At 39.5% G+C, this 20,533-nt stretch overlaps 1 protein-coding gene across 1 annotated transcript in view; it reads left to right on the top strand.

Moving 5' to 3' along the window:
• The window catches only part of LOC138144295 (tektin-4-like), a 166,942-nt gene that overhangs the window by 14,419 nt on the left and 131,990 nt on the right, over positions 1–20,533 (top strand). Inside the window, exon 2 of the mRNA XM_069065622.1 lies at positions 16,374–16,444. Coding sequence (XP_068921723.1) covers positions 16,374–16,444 — 71 coding nt within the window. The remainder of the gene's footprint in view (positions 1–16,373; positions 16,445–20,533) is intronic.

Below are 20,533 nucleotides of genomic sequence, written 5' to 3'. Positions count from 1 at the left end.
TTTGCCCTCCGAAATATCATATTCCAAGCCCTTTGTTCCCTCAGTATAGAAGCTGCCAGATCCTGAGTTTTCCTGATTGTGTTTCTACAATATTCAAATTGTTTCTTGCTGGCTGCTTGCAATATTCTCTCCTTGATCTGGGAATTCAGGAACCTGGCTATAATATTCCTAGGAGTTTTCTTTTGGGGATCTTTTTCAGGAGGTGATTAGTGGATTCTTTCAACCTCTATTTTGCCCTCTGGTTTTAAAACATCAGGGCAGTTTCACTTGAGAATTTCTTGGAGGATGATTTCTAGGTTCTTTCTTTGATCATCGCTTTCAGGTAATCCAACAATTTTTAAATTATCTCTCCTGGATCTATTTTCCAGGTCAGTTGTTTTCCCAATGAGATATTTCACATTGCCTTCTATTGTTTCATTTGTTTGGATCTGTTTAACAGCATCTTGACTTCTCATAAAGTCATTAGCTTCCATTTGCTCCAATCTAATTCTGAAGGAATGATTCTCCTCAGTGAGCTTCTGAAATTCTTTTTCCATCTGGCAAATTCGACTTTTTAAGGCATTCTTCTCTTCATTGTCTTTTTGAGCCTCTTTTGCCATTTGAGTTAGTTTATTTTTCAAGGTGTTATTTTCCTCAGTCTGGATGTTGACTCTCCTTTCATAATTTTCTTGCATCATTCTCATTTCTCTTCCCAATTTTTCCTCCACTTCTCTTATCTGTTTCTTAAAGTCCTCTATGGCCTGTAACCAGCTCGTATTTTACTTTGAAGCTTTTGGTGCAGGAGTTCTGACTCCACTGCTGGAGGTATTAGTTGGATGCCCTCTCTGAAGCCTCCACACATGCTCTGGCAAGCTGGTCACCCACCCCAGGTCCTCCACCCTAGATTGCAATCCAGATCCAAGCAGGATAAAGCAAGAGCGGTTACTCCTCAGATTGGTCCCTTGGTCCCCCTACACTCTGCAGGTCAGGAGCTGAAGCTGCCACATAGAGGAGGCTCAGCAGCCCTCAATGGCTTCTCAACCCGGGGGCAAAACCAATGTACTCCCAACTCCTGGGTCGCAAAGTCCATACTGCACTGATTTCTCACTTTGTATTTAGCATCTATGTGTTGATAATTTCGGAATTGCCATAGCTTCTGGTGATCAGGAGTCCCTCCAGAAGGCAGTTGTTCAGTCCCGCCCTAGGGCTAAAACCTCAGAGTGGTACTGGGGTTGGCTCCCAGAATGCTACACTGGCCTATACCTGCCAGCCTATATGGCTGTCCTCAGTGGGAGGTTAGCTTCTCTGTGTCCGACTCTGTTCAGAGTCCCCTTTTACATGGATTGGAGGTGGTGGGAGCCAGAGCCCCACAGAGGTCCTTTTTCTCCTCTGCCATCTTGACTCTGCCCCTTCTGCAAAACACTTTCTATGTCATCCAATTTGATTCTTTTTTTTTTTAACCAGTCAACTAGCATTTATTATACGTACATATGTATCTGTCTACATACACATATACAATAAAAATAACATTGTAATCTCTTGAGATACCTTCTTAGAAGGTGCATAGTATAACTCTTTTTTTAATCTTTTTTTTATACACACACACACACACACACACACACACACATATATATATATATATATATTTGAATATTTGATTTTAAAACTTTCAATTCCAGATTCATTCCCTTCCCCCCCTGCCACCCATCCCCACTGGGGAGACAAGCAGTTCAGTATAGGTTGTACATGTGAAGCTAATGCAAAACAATAACGTAGTAGATGTATTGTAAAAGACTGACTATATTTCCCTCCCTCCTATCCCACCTCCCACTTGTTCTATTCTCTACTTTGATCCTGTCCCTTTTCAAAAGTGGGTGCTTCCAACTTCCCTCCCCCCCAGCCTGCCCTCCCTTCCATCATCCCCCCTCACATCCCCTTCCCCCCTATTCTCCTGGAGGGTGAGATCCCCTATTTAGTGTGTATTTCCCTCCCTCCTCAGGCCAGATTCAATAGGAATATGGTTGACCTATTCCCTTTTGCCTTCCTATTCTTCCCCTCCATTGTAACCATTTCCCCTTGCCTCTTCTTTATGAGATAGTTTACCCCCACTCTATCTCTCCCCATCTCCTCTCATTATATTCCTCTCACCTCTTAATTTCACCTTTTAAGTATCATCCCTTCCTGTTAAATTGGTCCCATGACCCCATCTATGTATATCTGTAAAATTATATACACACATTCACATATGTATTCATGTGCCCGCATACCCTCATATAAAGACATATATATATATGGCTGTTGACTCTCTTTTCATAATTTTCTTGCATTGTTCTCATTTCTCTTCCCAATTTTTCCTCCACTTCTCTTATCTGCTTCTTAAGGTCCTCTATGGCCTGTAACCAGCTTGTATTTTCCTTTGAAGCTTTTGGTGCAGGAGTACTGACTTCACTGTTTTCCTCCTGTTCCATGCCTTGCTCCTTCTTATACCCAAAATAGGAGTGTAATGTTGGAATCTTCTGTCTGCTTTGTTTCCTTTGCCTGCTCATTTTGCCACTCAATTATTTGACTTTTGGGCTTTTTGCCACAGTAGGACTCTGCCACCAGACAGGGGAGTTTTTGTCCCAAACGCTGGGGTTTTCTCAGCTGCCAGAGGTATTAGATGGGTGCCCTCTCTGAGGTCTCCACATGCTCTGGCAAGCTGGACACACACCCCAGAACCTCCACCCTAGACTGCTATTCAGATCCAAGCAGGTTAAAGCAAGAGAGATTACCCCTTAGACTGGTGCTTGGTCCCCCTACACTCTGCAGGCCAGGAGCTGAAGCTGCCACGTGGCACTGGCAGGCTGTGCTGGCGTCTCAGCGGTTTCTCGCCCCAGGGGAAAAAGCCTCGCACTCCCACTTACTGGTCCCAAAGTCCAGACTGCACTGGCCTCTCACCTTGTCCTTCGCATCTATGTATTGATAAATCTGGAAACGGCCACAGCTGCTGCTGATCTGGAGTCCCTCTGGCTGGTGGCTGGTCAGGCCCGCCCTGGGGCTAAAACCTTGGTGCGGTGCTGGGCTCTGCTCCCAGAGCGCTGAGCTGGCTGATTCCTGCCGGCCTGCCGGGCTGTCCTCAGGGGGAGGTTAGCTTCTCTGTGTCATTATGTGGGTTCTGCAGCTCCAAAGTTTGTTTAGAGTCCCCTTTTACATGGATTGGGGAGGGTGGAAGCCGGAGTCTGCCCCCCCTGCAGACCCCAATTTGATTCTTACAACAGCTATATCAAACTTAATGATTTTTTTCCTAACTGAAGAACTTTCCCCAAACTGGATGCCCTTTACAAATACCATTTCACTATTAATATGCTATGACTTCCAGGGTAGAAGCCTCAGAGTCATATTTAATAAGTCCTTCTCCTTCAGTCCCTCTATCTACTCTCTTCCCAAGACTAGTTCATTTTTTCTTCAAGATATTTCATATCTATTTGCCCCTCTTCAACCCCAGTGCACTCATCCTAGTTCAGGCCCTTATCACTTTTCATTTTGACTATTTAAAATTTTCAATTAATTTTATTAAATATGTACCAATTAGATGTAAAATTTTAACAATTTTTTCATAAAGAGTAACAAATTCTCTCCCAACCCTCTACCCACCTTGAGAAGGCAAGCAATTTGATTTCTATTATATATATGGGGGTCATACAAAACATATTTCCATATTAGCCATGTTGCAAAACAAACAAACAAAATAAAACAATAAAAATAAAGAAAGTAGGGGCGGCCAGGTGGCTCAGCGAGTAAGAGCATTGGCTCCAGTGTCAGGATGACCTGGATCAACTCCGGGCTCAGATACTCAGCATCACACCCAGAAATAACTGGCTGTGTAACCTTGAGCAAGTTACTTAACCCCGATTGCTTAAAAAAAAAAAATAAAGAAAGTTAAAAGATACACTACATTCAGAGTTCATCAGTTCTCTCTTTGGAAGTAGATAGCATTTTTCATCATGGGTCCTTTGGAATTGTCTTGGATCGTTGTCTCAATCAGAATATCTAATTCTTTCACAGTTGATCATCCTTACAATATTACTATTACTGTGCATGATGTTCTCCTGGTTCTACTCACTTCACTTTGCATGAGTTCATGTAAGTCTTCCCAGGTCTTTCTGAAACCATTCTGCTTCATCTTAACACACACTGCCAGAGGCACTTACTAACACACAGCTCTGTGGTACAGTGGAAAGAGCCCTACACTAGAAGATAATGTTTATAAAGCAATTAGCACAGTGCCTAGCCCTTGTAATCCCTTAATGAATGTTCTCTCTCTTTCTCTTCTCTCAGCAGAGGGGCTTCTTTAAACGTTTTTCCTCTGATACATATTATTGTGTGACATTAGACAAATCACTTAACTACTCTGGACATCAGTTTCCTTATCTGTAAACATGAAGGGGAATGGACTAGATGGCCTCTTAGGTCCCTCCTAAATTGTAGTCCTATGTTATTCTGCTGTTCAAAATCCTTCAGTAACATCATATGACTTATAGGAGAAATAGGCCTCAGCCTTAGAATCAAAGACCTTTACAACTAAACCTCAATCCACCATTCTAACTTGATATCAAGTTGTTCCTCTGCATGTACCCTCAGGTCAAGTCAAGTCAATTTCCCCACCATCCTCTAGACATGCCCAGTTCGTTCTTCACATTATTCTCCAACTTAAAATGCCCTTCCCTTTCTTCTCCTCTTACCCAAATGCTACTGATTATTTTCCAGATTCAACTTTAGGAAGAGTTTTTCTAGGAAATCTCTTATAACAATAGTCAACCCACACTTTCCCTCTCTCTTTTGAATTCCTCTAGCTGACACTGTCTGTCCTCAGCTATAGTCAATATTGAATAAACAGTACTCAACTTAATTGCTCTTTGTGCACAAGTTTTGAGCTCTGGTGGTGCAAGAACCATATTTATAGTGGAGTCTTTATGCTACAAGAAGGGACAGTTTCTGGTTCTTCCTTTAATTCAATCCAATAGCTAATGTAGTCATGACTCCTTGTGGAATCATGCTGCTATAAAGTGGGACACCTAGTTTTTCCAAGGAGGCTCATTTTCCTTCACTATAAACTAGAGATAATCATAATTTTGTAAACTGGAAAACACAATGAGAGTGAGTTATTGTCATTGTTATTTTTGTTTGAGAATGACTGGAATTCTGAGATTCAGAAGGATAAGTCTTTCCTGAAAACCCTAAGAAAGATTTAGAATATTGTGATCATTGACCTAGAAGGGCAGGGAGGACTAGAGCCATGCTCAGGAATTTTAAAAGACACACAGCCTGGTAAAGAGTGAACTAGAAGGGAAGAAAGGTCATATTCCCTTTCCTACCCACAAGTGACCAAGTCTAACTGGAAAGAATTAGTAGCATTGGGACAAAACAAAAAGAAGTAACAAAGAGAAGAAATGGGCTGTGTACAAAAGTTGAGCCCTCAGGCATCTCCAGGCACCTCAGACCAGCCCTCAGACTTTTATGGACTAAAGCTATTCATCTTTTCAAGGGCTGAGGGAAGATAAAAAAAAATAAAAGAAAGAAAGGTCTGTTCTTTCCTCAACTTTCCCTCTTCATGCCTTTCTAGTAATAGATGCTGTAACATATTATAGCTAATTCTTTTACCTAAATATTTACTGTTTATACCTTGCCTGAAATAGAGAAAAGTCAGAAATTAGCTGGAGATGAAAAAAAAATCTTAATTTCATCAAAGAGCCATATCTCTTTCTGGATGTTAGGAATTTGCTTAACTGGGGACTCTGAGCTACTGTGTTTACACTACTTTTTGTCTGCTATAAACTTTGCAAAGGAGAAGAAGACCATGTGGACCTCTCAACCATAATATTAACCCTAACTTAAAATCAGGCTAATTGTTGCAACACATGTGGCTTATTGAATCTCTAGATGGAAGAGGGAAGTGTTATGCTGGTAAATATTTAACAATTGACTCTCTAAAAATGTATGCTTATGTTAAGTTTAATATTAATTTAATAATGTATTATTAACATTTTCATTGTCACTTTCTTAATTCTAGACCAGAGTTGTCAAAATCACAAATAGCAGGCAAAATACCCTCAAACAGTCCAAAACAGTTAAAATGTAATTGGGAGATGTTTTGTTTTGTTTTTTAATGCAATGCAATATGGATAGTATTCAGTTTTGGTTTTCTAAGTCAATATGTGGCCTTCAGGGATCCATTTCTATTTGACTTTGACAAACCACAAAGCAATAAACCAATCCCTGATTTATAATGTTTGCTTATTTCCAAGATGAATATATTCACAGTGAAAATTTAACAACCCGTTCTTGAGTCAGTTCAAACTGGCTCCAGAAAGTAGTATAGAGGAGAAAAGATTATACCCTAAATACCTCTCAAAGGAATAGGTAAGGCCTGGGGAGGATTCAGGTCTGCCTAACCTAGCTGGAAAGAGGGAACAAAAAGGATTCAATACCAGTTGGCCAACTTGACACTCCATGATTATACCTACCGGTGTTATATTATTATATCATATTAATATTGTTATATTATTATTACTTCAGGACTACAAGAACAAGATTCCATTGGTGTGGTCACACCCACCACCCTATGTAATAATGATCTCTCTATGCATTACTGGATATTCTCATAAAGAACTGTGGGAAAAGAGATTCATCAGCAAGAAGCTGATATTATCATTGTAGGAATGAGTCACCGTCATCATCATCATCATTAATAATCATCTGGAAAATCAGGGGACAAGCCTTCTTAAACTTTTTCCACTCATGACCCCTTCAGTGCTTCTTAAACTGTGGGTCTCAACCCCATATGGGTCTAGATAGAATCTGAGTTTCTCCCTGCTCTAAACTATAATCCTATGAAAATAATTTTTGTTGAGATGCCATTTATCTCCCATGGGATTATGCTATATTTTGTAGAAGAAATGAGCTAAACAACTATAGATGGCCACTGAAGTGCCTTCTAACTCTGAAATCCTGTGATTCTATGAAATCCCTGGACTCCCTGTCTTTGAGACCAGAGGAGTACTTGTGGTAGCTACTAGAAGAATATGAACTCATTTCAACCAAGAGGCCAAATGTGTATGTGATTCTGGGCAAGTTGTTTTCTTTATAAACCTCAGTCCCCTCATCTGTAAAATGGGGATAATAAGAAATCTGAAAAGAATGCAACATGAGCATGAAAAGGAGCCATTATAAGTCTACTGGCTATCCGATTCTCAGGAGAGCAAAGTTGAAATCTACTGTGAGCATAAAACCTGCACACTCTGGGAGTTACATGACAATTTAATCTCCTTTAAGAGTCACAGGAAAACAAGGCCCACAAATGTAAGCGAGTCACAAACATTTGGTCTTAAAAATGGAAAGGATATATATGTTGGGCCTCCATAGCAGACTCATCAGTATAAAGCTGGCCTAGTGATAGAATTATGGCCTGTACTGGACCATCACGGGCAGCACCAGCCCTGCTTGTGTTGGAACTACACAGAGTTATAAAAACAAGTTACAGCCTCAGCCTTGAAATCTGAAACATTCATTACTTCCTCAATTGACATTCGCTTGTGCCACTCATGAAGGCAATCATTATAATTATTAACTGGACAATCAGGTGAAAACTGACCAAGTATGCTTACAAGACCAAATATATTTTTTTCTATCGGTATATGGTTTGAGAAGATTTGCTTATGAGTACCTACTGTGTGAAAAGCCCCTCCTGAAATGACTTACCTGGCTGATGATGGTTTCCATTATCCTTACATGGACAAGATAGACACTTTATACTCTTCCAATTGCAGCCCCCAAAGTGGTCGGGAGAGACTTGCTATCATTCCCATTTCAAAGGAAGTAACATTGCATACCTGTGGTGGAGGCCTGAAAACCCTGATGTAGAGACCCAGTGGAATCACTGGCCACTCAATCAAGAAAAACCTGCTCCTGGACTTAGCACCTTCCACAGACAGGTGCAAGGGCTGGGGGTGGGAGGGGTATTAAAGGCACTCCCAGGGGCTACAGTGTGAAAGTAATACAACTGTGGTAGTGCAGAATTAGCTTAAACCAGTGCAATCCTAGACCTGCTCTTCCTAGACTGATCTCCAAGTGCCCCCTTCCCAGGAATGTGCTGGTACACTGGTTCTCCAAATTGCAGGACACACTTTTAAGCTTAATCTGCTTCATTGACATTTTCTCCACCGCTTTCTTAAGTCTAGACAATCAACAAAACAATAAATCAAGCCTTAATTTGTAGTTTTCGAACTTTTGAGGGGAAAATGCTCAACACTGAAAATTTAACAATCAGTTCTCATAGAGCCTTTCTGAACTGGTTCTGACTATATCCCACATCCTCCAGTGGGCATAAGGAAAAATTTGTGGCAGTGATTGGTTTTATGTTGTGAGCAGAATACTAGGTCTCCAACACAAGTGTGTTGCAGACAGCTCATACTGCCTTTCAAGACCCAATTGTTAAATTTTTAGTGTGAGCATTTCCATCTCAGAAATCAGTAAATGTTACAAATCAGGGGTGAATTTATTGCTTTGTTTATCTAGAACGTTAGCTGATTGTTAAGAAAATGATAGAGAAAATGTTAATGCAGATTAAATTGTAAAATGTGTCATACATAAATTTTTGAGTCGGTTGTTAAATATTTATTAGCACACCCTTTGTTCACATAACCCTGCTCATTTGTATGATTCTCTTCTGTAGGAAGCGCCAACAGGACTATCAAGGAATGGCTCAAAGCTGTAAGGGGAAAAATTCAGCATTAGAGTGAGAGTTGGAGGTCTTAAGGCCTCTCTGACTCTCAGGGAGCTGGCTACCTCTCTACTATTAGCTCTGTCCCTTTGTGAGTGGTAATGTTTGTCTCCTTAATATAAAGCAGAGTTTTTTAATCTGGAGTCAGCAGACAACTTGAATGGGGAAAAATGCATTTTTATTTCAATGTAATTGTTTTCCTATGTAATTCTATTTTATTCTATGCGTTCAAAATTTTCTTCTGAGAAGGGGTCCATAGGTTTCCCCAAAAATCTATGACATGCAAAAAGGACAATCAAGAATCCTTGATCTAAGGATTTAGTATGAGGATTTCCCCAATCACCTTATAACCCAGGCCTCATTTTACCTAAGCTCATTTTCCCTTCTCATTCTCAGTTGTGTGCTTCATTGATTCACCTCTACTCTAGGACATATTATAATCAGCATTTAATCAGAATAAATCGAAGGTTGCCTGGGTCACTCAGTTGCAGATGAGATAAGATGTCTGCACTGGTGGAGGGAATTCCACACCGAGAAGCTTGCTATATGGAAAAAAAAATATTCCAGGTCCCAGCCCTCCACCCCTCAAAAAAAAGAAAAATCTCAAAGGTAAAGCAAAGCAGAGGCATTAGTCAACGTAATCAGAGAGACACAAATGATGCATTCCTTTAAATCCTCATACCCAGCTCCTTCCAACAAATGCTTTCAGGCCAATATCCATTCTTCCCTCTCACCTTATGCCAGCCTGGAGGTGACCCAGCAATAGTTTTCAGTTGCTTCCAGTAAGAACCTGAGTAAAAAAGATTGTTTGTTTTTTCCCCGTGATCGACGCATATGAAACCCTGTAAGTCAGTCCAGCATATTGATTCACTTTAGGAAATTTAAGCCCTCTGAGAGTCTCAACAGCAGAGCAGTAGCATGGCTTGAGCAAATGGGCCACTCAGGGCCCTCATGTCAGTCCTGACTTTTCTATCCAGGCCTGGTCACTACTACTTGGTATCAATGTCCCCTCCAAAGGAGAAGGCCCAAGAAGTGGGGGTGGAGGCAAAACCATCAGGCTCTTAGTCCTTTGCCATCTTTTCTTTCCTAATCTCCTTGAAAAACCCACAATTCTGTCATATCTCATGTAATTGTATGTACCGCTTAGACTGAGGAATAAAATGAGGCCCTGAAAAAGCTTCAGACAATTGTAACAGGAAGAACCCCAGTGTCCCCAGGGTGGCTGCTCACACAGGTTCTTGGATCTGCTTTGATAAAGGAAAGCAACTCAAAATGGGTTAACAAGCTTACTTTAATCAGTCATATATGTATCATTTACCTAGTTCAGGGGAAAGAGGTCAGCACCCTGAACTTCAAAGTATACAGACAGAATTATCAAGACAGAGAAACAGATCAAGTAGACAGATTTCCAAACTGTCCAACCATTACATCCATACCCAATCAACATCTGGGTTTTTCAAAGCCGGGGGGCTCTGGACAATGGCTTCCCAGAATCCATATCAAATCACAGAACACTTCTCAAAGTGAGCCCCAAAACAAAGCTATACATCAGGGCTTATATAGCCTTCTCCTGCCTCAGAGAATGTAACAACCTTATTGACTCACTGGCTAATCAAGAAGTATCTTGGGAAAAACAAGCTGCCCACCCCAGGCTCCAGGTGCATTTTAGCCTAGGGGCAGGGAAGATCTTTACATTTATATTCCCATTACAACAATATAGCTAGCAAATGATGATGATGGCAATCAGTAATGACAGCTGGCACTTATATTAGTACTTTAATTTTTGCAAAGTGTATATATATATATATATATACAATTAATTCTTTTTTATGTATATAGCACAGACTTTTAATTTTAATCTGCATCATTAACACTTTCTTAAGTCTAGATAATCAACAAAATAATAAATGAAGCCCAAATTTGTAGATTTCCTTTTTTGTCTTTATTAGTTTTTTACTTTTAGTTTACAAGATTCAGTTCCAAAATCCCTTGAGTTTCAAATTTTCTCCTCCTCCCTCCCCCTCCCCCCATATATATAGTTAATTCTTACAATCCTGTAAGGCAATTACTATCATCCCCATTTTATAGATAAGGAAACTGAGGTTCAGAATTACAGCTAGTGTTTAAAGCAGGAGTTGAACTCAGGTCTTCCTGACCCCAAATGCAGCATGTCTACCCACTATACCATACTATGGAACCAGAATGAAAGTTAAGGTCCTTTGACTACAGATCCAATACAGTTCTCTTTACAATATGTTCTTTCTGTGCATTTCACACCATTCAAGAATTTCATAGTCGGAAGCAACTTCAAAGGCCATCTGACCCAAACTGGATTTGAACAAAACATTCCTGACAAGTGTCCAGGCAATTGTTGCATGTGAGGGGGGACCTTTTGTATCTTGAGGAGATCCATTCCACTTTTAAGTAGCTCTGCTTGTAAGAAAATTTCCTAATATCTGCCTTATACCCACTTCTCTATAGCTTCTGCCCATTACTCCTACTTTTGTCTTCTGGGTCCAGTAGAATGAGACTCTTTTCATTTATAACCTTTCAAATATCTGAGAAGAGCTACAATGTCACTTCTCCTGGCTCAGGCCAGTCATGCTTCCTCTCCTCTAACCATCACCTTCCTGCTGGCAAACTGGACTCTCCCCATGGATCCTTAGTTCAAACAGGTTGGTTTTGACTTCTCTTTCTGGGGTCCAGACCCCCATGTCACTGAGGAAGACCACTCCTCGCCTCTTCCCCTTTAAGCATTGTCTTTCTGGATTAGAATATAAGGAACTTGAGGGCAGAGATCACCTCATTTGCTTGCATATGGATCCCCAATGTTTAGCAGAGACTGATGTGTAGCAAACACTGTATGAATGCTTGTTCTACCTGTCTGCTTCTCCAAGTTTTACTCTTCTCCACAGCCTTAATTCCTTCCATTGATCTTTATGATCTCATAGCTTTCCACTATTCTGGTGGCCCTCTTCTGAATATTCTCCAGTTGAGAACAAGCTGGATTGCCTCCAAAAAATGCAACCACCCCAAAAGGAACCCAAGGCTTCCAATGTAGTCTGACCAGAGCACAGAGGGACTATTAAATGTGCCCCTGTCATAACCACTAAGCCTCCTTATGCAGTCTAAGAACACTAACTTTCTTAGCTGCTGAATCAAACCAGTGACTCATATTGAACGTGCAACACCCTGAGATCCTTTATAAATAAATTGCTATCTAGACAGGCCTCTCCCATCCTGGATTCAGAGTTGGTTTGTGCCCAAATGTAAGACTTAACGTTTGGCTCTAGCTCACTTTATCCTTATTAGATGTAGCTTAATAAGGTAGATTGTCATGATTGTGTTTGATTCAATATGATAGCCAATTCTCTTAGCAAGTTTGATAAGGATATCTTCTATGCCATTATCTAAATAACTGATAAGAAGTGATAAGAAGCAAAGAACAAAGATCAGATCTTTAGGTCAGTCCTAAAAGACTGTCTTCTAAGTACTCATCAAACCATTAATGATTGTGCTTTGGACTCAGTCATTCTTTTCACAAGGATAGAATTAGAGACTTTCTCAATTTCTTCTCTGGCATCTGAGCTGACTTTTTACAACTACCCAGCCAAAAAAGGGAAATGAGGTTAGTCTGGCATTACCAGTTTTTGATGAGAACACTGCTTTCTTTTCTGGATGTTCATTGACTTATCTCTTCAATAATGGATTCTAGAATTTTGCCAGGAATCAAAGCCAAGATCACTGGGCCTATAGAGTCTGCTTCCATTTATGAAATCTGGGGCAGCACTCATTCTACCTTCTCTAGGTCTATGCATGTCTCCTGTGTTGCACAGTCCTTTAAAGATCACTGATGGGGTTCAGTGACACATCTGCCACTTTTTAAGCACCCAAGGATATACAGAGAACACTTGAGGTTAGTGACTTAAACTTCATTAATGCCAGCTCAGAACTCAATGTCCCCTATTTATCTTGTGTCTCAACACTGCCCCCTCCAAAATTAAGTCTTATTGTTGTTGTTAAGGTTTTCATTCAAGGCATATCCTTAGCAGAGAAAACAGAAGAACTAAAAAAGAATCGGGTAATCAGTGTTCTGACTGCTATCAACATGCATTGTCTTATCTACCCCCAACCAGCAGTCCTGTCCTTACTTTGATCTTCCTCTTGTCACTAATTTAACTTAAAAAACCCTTTGGGAGAGTTATCCTTCCTTTGTTGTCCCTGTCACTTTATCTTATCCTACCACTATGGGGCCGCATGGGCAAGAACACACTTGCATCTGCATCATAATACAGTGCCTGACCCATGAGAGATGCTCACAAATGCTTGTTAACTGGTTCATTGAAGTGTGGATCATAGACTCACAGGATTTAGATAGCAAAGAGTGCTATAGCTCTGGGATGCTTAACTTTGCATTTTTCAAACCAGAAAACTGAAAGCCAGAGAAGTTAGGCTACTTTCAGGAATGAATGGTAACAGGTGACGAGAATTTATTGATGTGGGCACAATAAAGGTGATCGAGAATTTTGGATGAGAAGCAATGGACACTGTGGTGTGAGGTGGGAGAATGCTTGTAGGGGAGAGATTGGTTGAGGGGACATAGCAAGCAATAATATGAAGCGCATCCGTGGTATCAGTCGTGGGGCTTTTCCCCCTTTTATCAACACTGTGGTGTGAGAGATGCTCATAGGTATTTGCCTTCCTTGATTACTGAGCCCATAAACACAGCAGACACCAGTGTGGGAAACCAAGCAGTAAAGCCAAGATCTCAGATCCAGCCTCTTCCTACTTCTTGGTTCCCATCCCTAGAGAAGAGTGTCTGGCTCAAAGTCTGGGGCACATCTGACAACCTCAGCCATTAACTCCCTGCCATTGGAATGAGATGGAGTCTCAGAAAGCGTTTAGTACAATTATCATAGTGACAACCATTGATACAACACCTTTAGTTTTGCAAAGTACCTTTACAAATGTTAGCTCTACCCACTGCTCCACCTAGCTGCATAGCAAGGGACAGCTCCCTCAATCTTTGATAAATATATCCTAAAGCAAAGAACATTTGCTCACATTTCTAAAAGCTTTGCCATTTATAAAACACTTTCTGACCAACAGCCCTGAGAGATAGGTCATTTTCTTTCACACATTTAAAAATATTTTTGAGTGATATCTTCTGTTTTTCATAATTTTTCCCCTGTATTCCCCTTCTGAAAGAGTCATCCTCTATAACAAAAATTTGTTTAAAAAAAAAAAGAGGAAGGGAATATGATCAAAACCATTCAATACATTAAAAATCTAATAATGAATGCAATGTTCCATAGACATAGACCCACTACCTTTGAAAAGGAATTGGGAGAGGTATTTCCTTCCTATCTTTTCTTTGGGGCTCAGATTTCCTCTTTCTAGTTTCTCAACATTCATTTTAGATTGTTCTGTAGTTTGTCATTCCCACTGTTTAGCTCAATGATTGGTAACTACCTTGATTCGCATCAATTACTACCCCCAAAAAGTGGTGTATTAGAGAGCCTTTTTTTGTTGTTGTTAATAAGTTCCTGAGGATATATGCATAATAATATATATTGTGTATATATGCAAAGCATATGGATATTTGACACAATTTGTATAGCTCCAAATTGTTCTCCAGAATGTTCTACTAATTCAGACCTTCAATAAAAAATACACTAGTGTACCTGTATTTCTACAACCTTCCAACATTGACCATTCCTGGCTTTTGTCATCTTAGCCAATTTACAGTTTCTGAAGTAAACTTCAGGGTTGTTTCAATTTGCAATTTTCTCTGATTAGTGATTGAGAGGGCTCTCTCATATGGTTGTTATTATCTTGCATTTCTTTGGAGAGCTGTCTGTTAATATCCTTTTAATGTTTTAATGCTTCTGTTTTGATGTTTTGGATATATATATATATGTATATATATATATATATATATATTGTTACCTGCCTATGTATCTTGGGCAGCTAGGTGGCACAGTGCATAGAGTGTTGCAAGTGGTGTCAGGAAGACCTCTCTTCATGAGTTCAAATCTATTCTCAGACACTTACTAATTGTATGGTTCTGATCCTCAGTTTCCTCATTTGTAAATTGAATTAGAGAAGGAAAAGGCAAACCATTCTAGTATTTCTGACAAGAAAACCCCGAATTGGGTTATGAAGAGTCAGACATGGCTGAAAACTGACTGAACAGCAACAAATAGTTGTTGTATCTTGGGTACCAAACCCTTATCAGAGATATTTGATACAAAACATTTTCCCAAGTACGAGTGTGTGTGCGTGTGTATACACACACACACGCACACACATAGATAAATACATATATATATATATATATATATATGTATTTGTATATACTAGATGTATTCATTTTGTTTGTGTAGAAGCTTTCTGATTCCATGGAACCAAATTTATTTCTTTACTCTTTTGCAATTGTCTTTATCCCTTGTTTGTTTAAGTATTCATTTCCTATGGATCAAACATTATCATCACTATTCTACAGTTGAGAAACTGAGACTCAAAGGAAAGGATCTGGCCAAGGTCACACAGCAAGTTAGCAGAAACCTGGAGCTTGAACTCAAATATCTTGACTCCAAGTTCTGGGGCCATATCACTTTACAATTGTGCAGCAACCAATGCCGATTCATAGCAGGATGGATTCTCTCCTCTTTAAAACACAAATAAGGAGACTAAACAGAGTATCAGGGATGAGTGACAATGATGCACAAAATAATAGCATCATAAACATAATGGTAATGACAACTGATCTTCATATAATGTCAGACAGACGGCACATTATTAATGGTGAAAGAAGAATGGGCTTATTTAAAGCCTCCATTTTCCCCCCGACGTGTTTAACAAACTGATCATTTATGGCTCAATTTGCTGATCAGTGCCTATTGAATTGCTTTGCATTTTAATTATGGTTTAATAGTCTCAAGATATCAACTTCAAATCTTTGAAGGGATTTTCTTGACATCATTCTTTGGAAAGGGAGGGAAATGATGCCTGATACAGGGGATAGAGTACTTCACAGGATGCTGTCCTATATGTTTGCCTTTCGTTCCTCTCTCTCTCCCTCCCCTTCTTCCCAAGTGCTAAAATGGGTGAAAGTAGTAGAAGGTTCAATGGATTTGGGGTCAGAGCACCTGGTTTGGAGTCTTGGCTCTGTTACTCCATGTATGACCTTTGGGAAGTCCCTGACACTTGTTTGGGCTTCTCATTTTTTTTTAATGTAAAATCAAAGGACTGGATTAGATAATCTTTATTTGTTTTTTGGTCATGTCCAATTCTACATGACTCAATTTGGGATTTTCCTGGCATAGACACAGTAGTGGTTTGTCCTTTCCTTCTCTAGCTCATTTTACAGATGAGGAAGCAGAAGCAAATACGGGTAAGTGACTTGCCCAGGGCCACACAGCTAGGAAGTGTCTGATGCTAGATTTGAACATATTTGAAGATGAGTCTTCCTGATTCAAAGCCCAATGCTCTATCCATTCTGTCACCCAGCTTCCCCAATAATCTCTAAGATCCAGTATAAATCTTGTGATTTATAGAAACAAAAAGCTTGAGATCAGGAAGGATTGAAGTACTATGCTTTATTGTTGTCATTGTTGTTATTTTTTAAACTCAGGAAGCTGAACTCATCCAAAATATTCAAGGAATTCTAAAGAGGACTCTAATGCAAGCTATTAATCAGATAAGGTAAGTCATCTTCTTTCCAACATGTTTGTTTTACTAACCATTCCCTCAGAAGCAGTCTTGGGTCACTTGGAATTTTATCAGCCTTTCCTCAAAAGAAAGAACAGACACATTTCATGCATGTATCATCAAAGAGGGGTGTGTTATGTTGCAGACATCTGGTACCAGATCCAAGAGCCAGTTGTTAAATTTTCAGTGTAAGCCTTTACCCCTCAGAAATAGGTACAGATCAGGGCATGCTTTATTGTCTAGTTGATTATCTAGTCTTAAGAAAGTTATGGAAAAAAATGTTAAAAATTCAGAATAAATGTGAAAGTATATTGTTCATACATTTAGGGGATAGGGAGCTGGTTGTTTATCAGTGGATAAGTATAAAAAACTAGCCTCTTAATCTTTTTGGTGATTTAAAGAATACTCATAGGAAATTCAAAGTTGTGGTGGTTATAGTGACAGACTGAACAAAAGACATGGTGATCTTAGTGTATCACCACTACTCTCCCTACTGTAGTAGTCATAGAACACTGAAATTTTGCATCCAGTTTTGCAACAACTTTGTCTGAAGATCTGTAGTCAAATCCTGATTGCTTCTTCCTACCATTGTAACCTTGGGAAAATTATTTATCTTCTCTAGGTTTGTCTCCTTATTTATAAAATGAGGTAGTTTGACTAGATTTCTAAGGTCTGTTCCAAATTTAAATTCAAGGTTCTTATCAGACAAAAATGATTATTTCCATTTTACAGATGAGAAAACTAGACTTCAGAGAGAGAGAAAGGTCCTAGTGCTGGCAAATGAAAACAGAGCCAGCACTAATTTCAAATCTAATGCTTTTCCCTTTCAATCATGGTTTTCTCCAAAGTGGCCATGGACTGGCAATATCACCTATATATCACACACATACACACACACACACACCTCATATTTATGTGGAAATTACATGATATACAAAACACATATGTGGTCACATAGTATATATTATGCTGATCTATATGTTGACATACACACTGAAATTCTGAAGCAAATCCAGTACATCCAACAAAGATATGAGGCCATGTTCTTTTCATTTCTTGGTTGATCCTGACACCTGGTGGACAATCGAAAATAGACTTCCATTTGGAATGCTTAGATTCACATGAACAATATTTTCATAAAATCCTAGGATCTCAACTGAAAGGGCCCTCCAGAGGTCATTAGTCCAAACTCATAACCCTACGTAGGAATCTCTTTTACACTGTCCCAGACAGGTGGGTGTTCAGACATCCACTGACTGGAACTCAATGGTGCATTCATTGAAGAAAGAATAATTACATTAATATCAATAATTCACATTAGTACTTCCACGTTACAAGGCACTTTGTCAAATCGATAATACTTATATCATTATTAATATTTATAGATGAGTAATCAGACTCATGGAGTTTGACAAATAATGGTCACACAGCTAGTAAATAGTCAGGAGAGTTAGGTCCAAATTCCTAGACTTAAGTCAAATTTTTTTTTATGTACTATATTCTTCCACAAGGGACATAATTATTTATTGCCATACCCAGAATTGGAATACTAGAACAGAATGACTTCATTGGGTCTCTATTCTAACTCCAGGATTCCAGAACTAATGGCTCAGAAATGTAACTAGAGCAGGACTCTCAGGGGTTGGCTGTAGTGGCAAGCACCCTAGCATACCCAGGGTGGCTGGCAACACAGGTTCTTAGATCTGATTTCTAAAGGAAAGCAACTCAAAATGGTTAACAATCTTGCTTTAATCAGTCAAATATATCATTTACCTAGTTCAGGGGGAAAAGGTCAGCACCCCAAACTTCAGAGTATACAGAGGTTACAAGCACGAATTATAAGAAGACAGAGAAACAAACAGATCAAGCAGACAGGCCTCAAAGTGTCCAAGCATTACATCCATACCTAGTCAGTTACCAGAGAAGGAAGCATCAACATGAGGGTTTTTCAAAGCTGAGGTGCTAAACGGCTGCACAGAGTCTTGTCTGGTCAAGTCACACAACACTTCTCAAAGTGAGCCCCAAAACAACTCCTCATATGAGGGTTTATATAGCCTTCTCCAGTCTCAAAGAATGTAACAACCTTCTTGACCCACTGTCCAATCACAAAGTATCTCCTGAAAAACGTGGCTCCAGGTGCGCTTAAGGCTATCAAAGGGCCTAGGGGCAGGGAAGATCTTAAAAATTCCTATAACACTGACATATGGGGGAAAGAGGACTTCCTCTCCTGGAAGGTATGCTTCCTTTCCATGTTGGTCCAGAGATCACTGTCCTTTTGCTATGAGTCATATGGCCCTCCATCAGGGTTATAAGTGTCATAGTATAGTGTTGAAATTAGAGTCTAGGAGACCTTGGTTCAAATCTTACACCTGATATGAAATACCTTTGTGACATTGGGCAAGTCACTTAACCTCCATGAATGCCAGTTTCCTCATATGTAAAATTAGGGGTAGGAATAGAGGAATGTTGATCCTTTCCAGTTATGAAATTCTGTTATTCTTTGACTAGCTGTCCTTGAAGGTCCCTTCCGGTTCTAAAACTTTGATGCTGTGAGAAGAGGTGAACTCTGGGTGATGGAGTGCAGCCAATTGCTGGTACAGGTTGGCAGAGGAAAGGAAGAAAAGGAACTGTCTTCTCTGTTCCTGGATCAATATGGCTTCTGTGTCACTGCCACCCTCTCAACTCACTTTGCCCCAGTTGAAAGAATTCCTCTTTTTACCTTTGGCTCATGGTTAGCACTGGTTATCACCTGGCCCTCGGTGATATTTTTTTGTTTGTTTTTAGTTTTCAACATTCATTTCCATAAGGTTTAGAGTTGCAAATTTTCTACCCATCTTTCCCCTACCCACCACCCCAAAATAGTGAACCTATTGAATACACTTTCCCCCAATCTGTTCTCTCTTATATCCTGCCCAATACCCCCTCTGACTTTCTAGTAGGTCAAGATGGATTTCTCTACCCCAGTGCCTGTTTATCTTATTTCCCAGATGCATGTAAAATAATAATAATAAAAAATAATAAATTTTTTTAACATTTTATTTTAAAACTTTGATTTCCAGATTCTTTTCCTTCTTCCCTTGTCACCCACCCCTACTGGAAAAACAAACTATTCAATATAGGTTGTATATCTGTAGTTACACAAAACATTTCCATAGTAGATATATTGTGAAAAGCTGACTATATTAGCCTCCATCCTGTCCTGCCCCCCCACTTATTCTATTTTCTACTTTGACCCTATCCCTTTTCAAAAGTGTTTGCTTCTAACTACCCTCTCCCCTGATCTGCCCTCCCTTTGATCATCTCCCCTCTCATCCCCTTCCCCCCCCCTTACTTTCCTGTAGGGTAAGATACCCAATTGAATATGTATGTTATTGCCTCCTCAAGCTAAATTCAATGAGAGTAAGGTTGACCCATTCCCTTTCACCTTCCTGCTCTTCCCCTCCATTGTAATAGTTTTCTCTTCTCTCCTTTATATGAAATAATTTACCCTAGTCTGTCTCTCACTATCTCCTCTCATTATATTCCTCTCTCACCTTTTAATTTTATTTTTAGATATAATCCTTTCCTATTCAACTGATCCTGTGCCCTCTGTCTATGTATACATGTACACATATATACACACACACTCACATATGTATTTATATGCACATATACCCTCCTCTGTATACACATATACATCTATATTCCCTTCAACTATCCTCATACTGAGAAAAGTCTCATGAGTTACAATTATCATTTTTCCATGTAGGAATGTAATTAGTTGAACTTTGATAAGTTCCTTATGATGTCTTTTTCCAGTTTACCTTCTCATGCTTCTCTTGCTTCTTGTATTTGAATATCAAATTTTCTATTCAACTCTGTTTTTTTCATCCAAAATTCTCAGAAGTCCACTATTTCATTGAATAACCATACTTTTCCCTGAAACATTATACTCAGTATTTCTGGGTAGGTAGGTGATTCTTGGTTTTATTCCTAGCTCCTTTGACCTTCAGAATATCATATTCCAAGCCCTTCAATCCCTTATTGCAGAAGCTGCTAGATCTTGTGTTATCCTGATTGTGTTTTCACAGTACTCAAATTGTA

This window comes from Petaurus breviceps, unplaced genomic scaffold, assembly GCF_028583685.1.
Source record: "Petaurus breviceps papuanus isolate PSGF00001 unplaced genomic scaffold, PetGlider_PUasm1.0 138, whole genome shotgun sequence".
In the NCBI taxonomy this organism is placed as follows: Eukaryota; Metazoa; Chordata; class Mammalia; order Diprotodontia; family Petauridae; genus Petaurus; species Petaurus breviceps.
Note: the sequence above shows the minus strand (reverse complement) of the source record. Positions and strands in the feature narration are given on the sequence as shown.